Source organism: Phocoena phocoena, chromosome 14 (assembly GCF_963924675.1).
Source record: "Phocoena phocoena chromosome 14, mPhoPho1.1, whole genome shotgun sequence".
Lineage (NCBI taxonomy): Eukaryota > Metazoa > Chordata > Mammalia > Artiodactyla > Phocoenidae > Phocoena > Phocoena phocoena.
Window position 1 is genome coordinate 9,647,363 of NC_089232.1, and position 10,201 is coordinate 9,657,563.

The 10,201-nt window shown below is 59.7% G+C and overlaps 1 protein-coding gene across 3 annotated transcripts; it reads left to right on the plus strand.

The window, feature by feature from the left end:
- The first annotated feature begins 774 nt into the window (after positions 1 to 774).
- LOC136133650 (glycerol-3-phosphate acyltransferase 2, mitochondrial-like) lies at positions 775 to 10,201 on the plus strand. 3 transcript variants are annotated; one of them, XM_065890888.1, is made up of 19 exons: positions 775 to 828; positions 962 to 1,075; positions 1,789 to 1,862; positions 2,241 to 2,345; positions 2,580 to 2,708; positions 5,124 to 5,223; positions 5,623 to 5,756; positions 6,067 to 6,166; positions 6,267 to 6,479; positions 6,820 to 6,939; positions 7,108 to 7,190; positions 7,524 to 7,642; positions 8,309 to 8,379; positions 8,453 to 8,711; positions 8,800 to 8,948; positions 9,130 to 9,207; positions 9,729 to 9,850; positions 9,942 to 10,062; positions 10,166 to 10,201. In XM_065890888.1, exons 1-19 carry the CDS (start codon positions 775 to 777, stop codon positions 10,199 to 10,201), a joined length of 2,181 nt encoding a protein of 726 aa, XP_065746960.1. The 3 variants fall into 3 exon arrangements, with proteins under 3 accessions (XP_065746960.1, XP_065746961.1, XP_065746962.1); XM_065890889.1 differs by lacking the exons at positions 9,729 to 9,850; positions 9,942 to 10,062 and having other exon boundaries at positions 8,471 to 8,711; XM_065890890.1 differs by lacking the exons at positions 9,130 to 9,207; positions 9,729 to 9,850; positions 9,942 to 10,062.

Here is a 10,201-nt window from a genome sequence, read left to right on the forward strand (position 1 = left end):
AGAAGATAGATGTTATATTGTGGTAGGAAGGAGGAGGCTGAGGAGATACCAAGTGGGGTCTTCTATGCAGAGTGCTATGTAAGAGGACACCAGTTGTGGAAAAGTCTGTCATCTCCAGCCAGAAGGCCATTCCTTGGGAACAGGTCCGTGTGGCATCTCTCTGTGTTCTGACCCCCCACCTGTCCCCCATCTAGTACCCTAGGCCCATTGCTGTAATGATTAAGTGGATAAAGGGCTGTCTTCTGGTGCCGAGGGGAAGGCCATCTGAGCAGGACCTGGTGGTCTCGTGACAATGGTCCTGTTCCTCTTTGGCAGTCTCATGCCTCCTTCCTGCCAGTCCAGCCTTGTTCCTTCCTTGTGCACAGAAAGGGTCTGAGTCTCTAGTACAGGCCCATCTGTGCCGTGAGATGGCAGGGTGGGTGTGGATGGTGAGACAAAACATCTCCTTCATGTTAGCCTGAGGAAGCCCTGATCTGAACACTCTGAGACCTTTTGAGGATAGTTGGCTCTTTGGTGGGACCAGTCGGGTGTTGGGGGGGAAAGCTTTGATCTGAGCCAGCCCCCAGATTCCAGCCCTGGTTCCCACCGCTGCCGGCCTGGGTGTTGTCTGTCTGTCCTGGGGTGGGGGGATGGGGCTTACTCCAGGAGCCCCTGGTTGTGGCCCAGATTCCGGTACCTTCTCCATCCTTCTTCCTCTCCCCAGGTCAGGTTCCTCTGGAGAGAGAGAGAGGCAGAGGCGGCTGGTTCCCAGATATTATAGACCCCGTGGACACCATGTTGGAAGCCAGACTCCAAAGCCAGCAGAGAAGCAGCCAGAATGGTCGGGAGGTAGTGTAGCCTTTCCATTCCCAGGACACCCTCTGCTCTCCCACCTCCCGTCCTGTGCCTCTCACTCCTGGAGCCTCCCTCCCTCTGCCAAGGACTTTGAGTCCTCTCATCTCTCCCTGTGGCCCTTTTCCAGACCAGCCTGTGGTCCTCAGGTTTTGGGATGAAGCTGGAGGCTGTCACCCCTTTCTTGGGGAAATACCGCCCCTTTGTGGGTCGCTGCTGCCAGACCTGCACCCCCAAGAGCTGGGTGAGTGATGGTAGAGCCAGGCCCTACCTTGTGAAGCTTGGTTCTGGGAGCCACGGCTCCCACGGCCTTGGGCAGCAGCTTCCTTTATGTCTCCCAACCTCAGCCCTCCCCCGCACCTGCCTCTGCTGTCTTTCACGGAATGGGCGCACTAGTGTTGGCTGGTTGTTGGTCTGGGGCTGGCTCCTGGCTCCCAGGCCTGGGAGAGTTGGGTGGGGAAGTGTAAACGGGCCTGAGAGGAGGTGTAGAGCACGGCCAGAGGCCTGGGGTCTGACTATGCCTGCATGAGTCCTGCTGTCCAGTTTTGGGGACACTGCCCACACAGAGTCAGTGAGCACTCAGCACACGCTTGCAGACCTCTGTGTGTCGGTGCCCTGTGCTGGTGCTGATGGGACCCAGGGTTCTGGTGGGGATTTGGGCTATGTGTTCTCTGCTATGGATGAGAGAACTTCTCAGAGACTTCAATACGCTCTTCTCCAAGAGGGTGATTCTACAGAGGATGCAGCCCTTCCATTTTGACCATGGGACCCTCTATCCTAAGTGAGCTTCAGGATCTGGGGTCAAACATCTTTTGGGAACTGCTGTGCTATAATCCTGTCTCCTGGTAAACCCTATAGTCCATCAGGCAAAGACCGCAGAAGACAGAGCAGGGGCTTTCCTTTGCGGGTTTGCAAAGGCCCCCCCAAGGACATGCTGTCCCTGCCCCTCTTGGGCAGGAGTCCCTCTTCCACAGAAGCATAATGGATCTAGGCTTCTGCAATGTGATCCAGGTGAAGGAGGAGAACACCAGGTAGTCAGAGCTGGGGGTGGGGCAGGGTGGTGGGCAGGGCCCTTGGGTGCAGGGCTGCTGGGGCCCTGCTTTGTGGTATCATTTTCTTCCTTCCTCTGCTCCAAACCCACAGGTGGGGACAGGCAGGCCTTGAGCTTTCTTGCAGTTCCTTCTGTGAGCTTTCAGGCCCTGGGCCTGCACCCTGCTCACTGGGGGGAGGGGTAGGAATAGGCCATAGGTGAGCAGGTGCCTCCTCTTCCTGCTCCATGATAAGCCAGGCTCAGGTGTTCCCAGTCCGTGGGGCTAGGGTGACCCCTTCCTGATGGAATGCCCTCTGTGGGCCCTAGTCAGGGGCGGGCCCGCTGAGAGATCTACCCCCTGCTCGGGGGCTGTGCCCAGGTTTCGGGGCTGGCTGGTTCGGAGGCTCTGCTATTTCTTGTGGTCACTGGAGCAGCACATACCCCCCTGCCAGGATGCCCCACAGAAGGTCGTGGAAAGCACTGGGTGAGGAGGCAGGGACTGGGGTCTGGCTGGTACTTCTGGGATCCTTGAAGGGATGACAAAGGCTGTAGGCAGGGCTGATTGAAAGGGCTGGTTTCTAGAGTGTTAGCTTGGTCTGGGGCCCTTCCTTAAAGATGGAGGGTGAAGACTGGAGGCTGTGCCCTGGGGCTTCTGTGGGGCTGAGGGAAGTGAACTTAGGCCTGCTCCAGCCTGACACCACTGCCTCTCACACCACAGGGTTCAGAATGTCATCCCAGGGAGGGCCCCAGGAGGGGCTGGGGAAGGCCAGGTGCCCAGCCACGTGAAGAGAGAGGTACAGCGCATCTTGGGCCACATCCAGGCCCCACCCCGCCCCTTCCTGCTCAGGTAACTCTGTACTGAAGGGTGTTTTGGGCTGGGGCCTCTGCCCTTTAGGAGGGAGCATTGGCTGGGCTTGGGTAAAGACTAGACTCCCCTCCTGGGGAGCTGGGTGTTATATTTACCAGTCTGAGTAAGCCCCTGATCTGGACACTGTGAGACCTTTTGAAGACAGCTGCCTTCTCAGTGGGACCAGTTGGATAAGGGGCAGGGGCCTTGATCTGAGCCAGCCCCCAGGTTCCAGCCCACGTTCTCACCACTGCGGCCTGGTGGTGTGTATCTGTCCTGGGGGTTGGGGCCTGGGGGTCACCCCAGGAACCCCTGGTTGAGACCTAGATTCCAGTACCTCCTCTATCCTTCCACCTTTCCCCAGGTCAGGTTCTTGTGGAGAGAGACAGGAGGTGGCTGGTTCCTCCATCTTATAGGCCCTCCTCTTCCCTCCCATATTCATCCTGCTGTCACTAACTGCTCCCTCCTGATCTGTCCTGCACAGGTCTGAGCTCCTCTTAGATGCAGGACACTCTTCTGGGGAAATGGAGGGATGCACAGGTTAGAGTGAGGAGAGATACACACGCCTGCAAGAAGGACAGAACAAGGGCTAGGACTGGAAATACCTGGAGGGGAGGAAGGGACTTGTAAGCCAGGGACAAAAGGGGGAAAGGAGCCAGCCTTGGGGAGGTGAGGATGTGAGGGAACAGTTCTACCAGAGGGAAGAGCATGAGCTGTGGCTGCAGGAAAGGGCCAGGTTTGCTCAAGTAGCTGACGTGGTCGGAAGCTGGCAAGTGACGGGGAGAGTTGTTGGAGACAAAACTGAGAGGTAGAAGGGACAGATATGCAGGGCCATACAAGAAGTTTGGATTTGACTTCCAAGTGCAGTGAAAACCAATGGAAAGGTTATAAGCAGAAAATGACAACAAGATTAATTGAGGTCAAGAGTAGAGAACAGATCATCTGGGGAGGCTGTTTTGTTAGTCCAGGTGAGACGTAATGATGGGGGATGGGCGTGACAGTAGAACTTAGGAAGACGATGGAGAGACCAGTATGAAATTATCAGGACTCACTGATGGATTGGAGGGTTGCAGTGGGAGCAGTGAGGGGGAAAGGGGAAGCTGCAGGAGAGCTGGGTTTCTGGCTGAGCACCTGGTGGTGTGGTTGGAGGGGAGGGGGCAGGCTTGGGGAGGAGCAGGTTTGGCCCACAAAAGGTGTTTAGGACATAAAGAGTTTCTGATACCTGACATGCTGGTGGAGACACTGAGGCAGCTGCTTATATATATGAGTCTGGAGCTCAGAAGAGAGATTGGGGCCAGTAACGTGTATTTGCAGAGCTTTAGCACAGAGGTGATGCTTCAAGCGGGGGGGATGCTTGAGTCATTGAGGGAAGGAGGGCACAGGGCTGCACATGTCAGGCTCGGCCGTGTTGAAAGTGCTAAGAGGTCAACTGAGCAAGGACAGGAAGTAGAGGTTGTTGGTGACCTACGACCAGCCCTCCATGTGACAATTCTTCGGCTTTTTCGAGACTTCCAGTCCCTTGACCTGAGCACCTTTACACCAGCCATCAGTCCCCCCTCCTGTCTTTCCTGCCCTCCAGGCCTAGCTTCGATTCCGGGGCTCCTTGTGAGGAAAGTGCTCTTGTGAAGGAGTCACTGGGCACACCCGGCTGTGTTTGAACCCCGCTGCGGGCCTTCTCTGCACCTGAGCAGCCAGATGTCACTAGAGAAACACACTGGGTGGACCTGTTTCCTGTATCAGTGTGATTCTCAGAGGGGCACACTGCACTCTCCAGGGCTCCAAGCTAGACTGCTCCTGCTCTGACTCACCCACTGTCGACCCACCACCTCGTGCTTCCTGGAGAACCGGAAGCCATCACATGAGGACATGCTGTGTGTCCCGCACATCTCCATGCTGCCTGTGTCTACGCTTCTGTCCTCATTTAAAGCCAGTCCTCACATTGGGCCTCTGGACAGCCGCTCCCCGGAGATTTTGCCCCTTCAGCTAGCTCCTTTCCTTCTTGTATCACTAACTCCTCCCTTTTTAGTTTACTTTTCCCAGCAGTTTGCAGAGACAAGGCCGGGTTATGCCTGGAGAGAGTCTTGGTTCTCTGGTCACCTTTGGGGTAAAAGGAGGCAGGGAGATGCTCGGAGGCTGATACGAGGCAGCTGCGCCATGAGGTCATCTTGGGAGACGGCAGCACCTTGCCGGCGCAGGCTCTGCTGTCAGGCCCCCCTGCTGGTCCCAGCACCCGCACTTAGCTTTCTCTCTTATCCAGCAGCTTCTGTGACCTCTCTGAACCTCACTTTCCTCTTCTGTAAAGTGGGGACAGTAGTAGTGCCCACTGTAGAGGAGTTCTGGCCGGCCCTCTGGGCTGCCGTGGGCTGCCTCGTGGGCCGCGCCCTGCCATGCCTCAGACTGGGCGCTGCTCTCCAGGCTGGTCAGCTGGGCACTGCTCCGGATCCTGAACTGCCTCTTCCTGAACGTACAGCTGCACAAGGGCCAGATGAAGATGGTCCACAAGGCCGCCCAGGCAGTAAGGCCCCCCCTCCATTGGGACGGGGATGGGATGGCGGGGACAGAGGAGCAGAGGCTAGGCCAAGCCCTGAGTCGGGACCAGCCCCATCAGCTGGTGGGAAAAATCCAGTGCTCTTTGACGACCTTCTCTATGTGTCTCACGGTCCTGCTCCCACGAGGCTTCCTCTAACGGCTTTTCATCATGGTCTTAACAACCATTACGTCAATGCATTACCTTAAAAGCTGTTGACAGAGCTCCTCTGCTTTTGGGAGATGTGCTCAGAGGAAGAACTGCTCAGCTGAACCCTCCCTCCCTCCCTCTGGGGCTGCCCTGGGGCTGTAGGCACTAGGTTTTGGCTCCCTGCATCTTCAGGGTGGGGGGCGGATTGGCACTTCCCTTTGACTCTCCCTGGAGCAGGGCTCGCCGCTCGTCCTCCTCTCTACCCACAAGTCACTCCTGGATGGGATCCTACTGCCCTTTGTGCTGCTCTCCCAGGGCCTGGGCGTGCTCCGTGTGGCTTGGGATCCCCGCACCTGTTCCCCCATCCTCAGGTAAAAGTCTTGTGCCTTTAGACATACAAGGGAGAGGTCCCCAGGCCGGGACAGGGGTGTGGGGGATGTCAGGCGGTATTCTGGCAGCAGCTCCCCGGAGGCCCTCTTCCTGGCCCCTCTGCTCTCAACTTTGTGCCACCCCAGTTTGTGGGGCTCAGACGGAGGGTCAGCTATGGGCTCTAGGACCATGCCTGGCCTCAGAGTGTTCAGGCAGGACCCAGGCTGGCCCTGAGTGGACCAAGGCTCCCACTAGCCTCCTGCTTGGTCCCATCTCCTGAGCGCCTTCCCTCATCTGCCCTGTGCCCCACAGAGCTCTGCTGAAGAAACTTGGGGGACTTTTCCTGCCCCCAGAGGCCAACCTCTCCCTGGACAGCTCTGAGGGGGTCCTTGCAAGGGCTGTAGTCCATGCGGTGAGTGCTATGCCCAGTGGTTGTTTATGGGGCCAGGCCAGGGTATGGGGGCCTGTTGCTGTGCTGGCTTTGACACCTGCCTCCCCCCACCCACTTCCAGGCTGTGGAGCAGCTGCTGGTCAGCGGGCAGCCCCTGCTCATCTTCCTGGAGGAGCCGCCTGGGGCTCAGGGGCCTCGGCTGTCAGCCCTGGGTCAGACGTGGCTGGGACTGGTGGTGCAGGCGGTCCAGGTGGGCATAGTCCCAGATGCTATGCTGGTGCCAGTGGCCATGACCTACGACCTGGTTCCAGATGCACCCCGTGACACATACCACGTGAGAGCCCCCTGCCCTGGGTACCTAAGTGGACGCCATCTCCAGAGAGGAGGCACAATACTGTGTGTGTGGCTGAGTCCCCTCAGGGCTTGGCTAAGCGGGGAGTGCAAAGGAATTTCAGCCCCAGGGTCATTCTCCTGTGGCACCTGCTAAGGCTGTTAACAGTCATCCTCTCATTTCATACTCAAAAGACCTTGCTAGGGAGGGATTTCTCCTGTTCCACAGGGGAGAAAATGTGCTTGGAGAGGTCATGGTCATATAGCAGTTTGGGCCCAAGATGAAGTTGAGCAGAAAGCATGCTCCAGGCAAGCCGGCTCCCCCAGCCCCTTTCTCCCTGCAGGCCTCGGCCCCACTGGGGCTGTGGACTGGAGCTCTGGCTGTCCTGTGGAGCCTGCGAGGCTGGGGCTGCAGCCGCCGAGCCTGCGTCCGTGTGCATCTGGCCCAGCCCTTCTCCCTGCACGTATGGACCCCATTGGGCAAGGCTGGGAGTACCTGGGGTCTGTCCTAGGGCTTCTGGCGGCCTGGTCCTCAAGGCCACTTCAGGGGTAGTGTTACCTACTTCAGATGGGCTGTATGCAGGTTTCCTGGTGGGCCAGGGCAGACCACCTAAGAGCCTTGTCCTGGGCAGGAATACACCGTCAACGCCAGAAGCTGCTGGGGCAGCAGGCAGACCCTGGAGCAGCTGCTGCAGCCCATCGTGCTGGGCCAGTGGTAAGGGCAGAGGAAGATGAGGGTCTCAGGGGCAAGGCAGGCCGCTCTTAGGCCCTAGTTCGTGAGCTGGCACCCTCTTCTCCCAGAACCACAAACACGTCACCAGCTCCAGCCTTCCCCCACCAAATAACTTGGGTCATCTCAAACCATGCCAGGCACCCCTCCTTGCCTGTAAGTTGAGTGTGGGTTATGGCACACAGGCCTGGAAAGGACTAGGGTTTCCCACCTCTTTCGGGGATGGGAAACACCCTCACGTTTGAGAAAGCTCTGGGCTCCCCCATGATTGTTTTTAGGTTTGGTCCCTTCATCTTGTGATCTGTGTCTCTATCCCAGTACCGTCGTCCCCGACACTGAGAAGGTGCAGGAGTGGACCCCAGTAACCAGGCCCCTTCTGGCCCTCAAGGAAGAGGACCAGCTGTTGGTCAGGAGGCTGAGCTGTCACGTCCTGAATGGTGAGGGGAACCTCGGTCTGGCCTTTGAGGGAGGCTCCTGAACTCTGTTCTCAGAGCTGGCCAGTCGTCAGGGCCCTCCTTTCCAGGTGGGTTTCTGCACCTGCCCCCTCTTGCGTGGCCCACTTTGGACATGTGAAGAAGAGTGGGACACCTTCCCCTGCCCCTGAGGAGGGGGTCAGTCAGGGAGGACATGATGGAGCCGCTAAGCGAGGGCACACAGGCGGCCGCCCAGCCCGGCCTCAGGTGCGTCACTTCACTCTCTTGAGGTGACATTAGCTGAACCGAACAATGTATGTAAGGGATGAAACACAGTGCCTGGCACAGAGGGGGCTCTTAACGGCACTGTTATTACCATCTTCTCAAGTGTCCCTTCTGTGGCAGAGACTGTGGGTTGGTGGGTAGTAGACCTGCAAGAGGCAGGGACGGTCCCTGAGCTCCCAGCCTGGCTCTCAACATGTATTTGGTAAATGCCACTTCTCCACTGGGGAGGGTGGCACCCAAGGACCGAGTCTGCTCTCCCCTTCCCAGGGGTGGAGTCGTATGGGGGTGTGTATGTGGCTGCTGCCAGGGAGGTGTGTGCTGGACTGGGAAGGCTTGCCTGGTGACGGAGGGCCCGGGCTGTCGGGCCTCCGCCCCTGAGCGGCATCCCTGCACCCCTGGCCCTAGCCTGCGTGGCGAGCTCGGCGGTGATGAGCACGGCCATCATGGCAACGCTGCTGCTGTTCAAGCACCAGAAGGTAGGGCACGGCGGGGTGGGGGCCTGGGGGAGGAGGCGTGGCCCTGCTGCTGAGCCCCTCGCTGCCCACCCAGGGCGTGTGCCTGTCACAGCTCCTGGGGGAGTTCTCCTGGCTGACAGAGGAGACGCTGCTGCGTGGCTTTGACGTGGGCTTCTCAGGGCAGCTGCAGTGCCTGGTGCAGCACACGCTGAGCCTGCTGCGGCCGCACGTGGCCCTGCTGCGCGTCCAGCAGGGGGACTTGCTGGTGGTTCTGCGGCCCGGCCCAGGCCTCGCGCACCTGGCACGCCTGAGCTCCGAGGTGCTGCCCGCCTTCCTGAGCGAGGCCGTGGGTGGTGAGTCCCTAGGGCCTGGGATGGGTGGGATGTGTGTAGGGGTGAGGGAACTGGCTTCCTTCCTCACGTCCGGCCCCTCCTCCCCCAGCCTGTGCCGTGTGGGGGTTGCTGGTGGGCAGGGTGCTGCCTGAGGGACCCTGGGAGCTGCAGGGCATCGAGCTGCTGAGCCAGAACCAGCTGTACCACCAGATCCTGCTGCTGCTGCACTTGCTGCCGCAGGACCTGCTGCTGCTGCAGGTCAGGCCTCTCCCACCAGCCCGGCTCAGTCCTGGGCCTCCCTTTCTTGGCCGTGGGAGAGGGCCCATGCTTGCCCGAGCCCTGACCCTAAGATGTGCTGCGGCGGTAGGTCTGGTCTCTGTCTCTGGCCAGGCCCCTGCCTGGCTCTCCTGAGGCCACATGGGTGCCTCTTTCTCCCCAGCCCTGCCAGTCTTCCTACTGCTACTGTCAGGAGGTGCTGGACCGCCTCATCCAGTGTGGGCTCCTAGTTGCTGAGGAGGTAGGAAGGGCAGCTGGAGACAAAGTCCCTGCCCAGGGTCTGGCCTCCTTCAGCCTCCCACCGAGTGACGGCGGCCCGGGCTCCTCCTCTGGCTTGTGTGTGTGGGGTGCGTGCGTGCGTGTGTGTGTGTGTGTACAGCCCCTGGCCTAGCAGAGAGAAGCCTGGTCCCTGCCTCGCCACTCTCCGCCATGGGACTTGTCAGAGCACATCTGCCCTGGGCCCGTGTGTAGCTACAGTGACAGGACTGGACAAATGCACCTGAGGGTTTCTGCATAAGCCCCGCCCTCCACATTTCTTGTCCACAGGGGCTGTGGCCCTTGAGGGTGGGTGCTCACTTCCTCTCACCCCACAAGTTGGCTCCACAGCTGTGATGGTCTGGTGTGGCCTGGGGCATCCTCCTGGGCTCCCCAGGTCTGCGTGTGCTGGTTTCACCTCCCTGGCTGGCCCTGTGCCCGGCCTGGGGGCCTCGGGGCTGAACCTTGGCCAGCCTGACAGGGACCAACGGCTCCCATGGCCCTCAGACCCCAGGCTCCCGGCCAGCCTGCGACACCGGGCGGCGGCGTTTGAGTGCGAAACTGCTGTGGAAACCAAGTGGGGACTTTACCGACAGTGACAGCGACGACTTCGAGGAGGCGGAGGGCCGGTATTTCAGGGTGCGCTGGGAAAAGCCATCAGGTGAGGGGGCCATAGGGAGGCAGTGGGAGCTGCCCTCACCCTGGCCTGTCCCCCTCCAGCTCAGCCAGCAGTCGCGCTGCCCTGACTTCTTCCTCTTCCTCTGCCGCCTGCTCAGCCCGCTGCTCAAGGCTTTTGCGCAGGCTGCCACCTTCCTCCACCGGGGCCAGCTGCCAGATACTGGTGAGGCCCGCGCGACTGCGGCCGTCCTGAGGAGAGGCTGAGCGCTCAGGGTGGGGGCCCTGCCTGCGTGGGGCCCCAGGCCTCAGACCTCTCTCTCCCACAGAGTCGGGCTACGCGGAGCAGCTGTTGCGGTTCTTAG

Bases quoted from the DNA above. Each gene is read 5' to 3' on its own strand.
- LOC136133650 (XM_065890888.1), top strand. From the start codon at position 775: ATGTTGGAAGCCAGACTCCAAAGCCAGCAGAGAAGCAGCCAGAATGGT. The intron at 5,224-5,622 runs GTAAGGCCCCCC...TCCCTGGAGCAG, and splicing joins TCCACAAGGCCGCCCAGGCA to GGCTCGCCGCTCGTCCTCCT. The intron at 6,167-6,266 runs GTGAGTGCTATG...ACCCACTTCCAG, and splicing joins CAAGGGCTGTAGTCCATGCG to GCTGTGGAGCAGCTGCTGGT.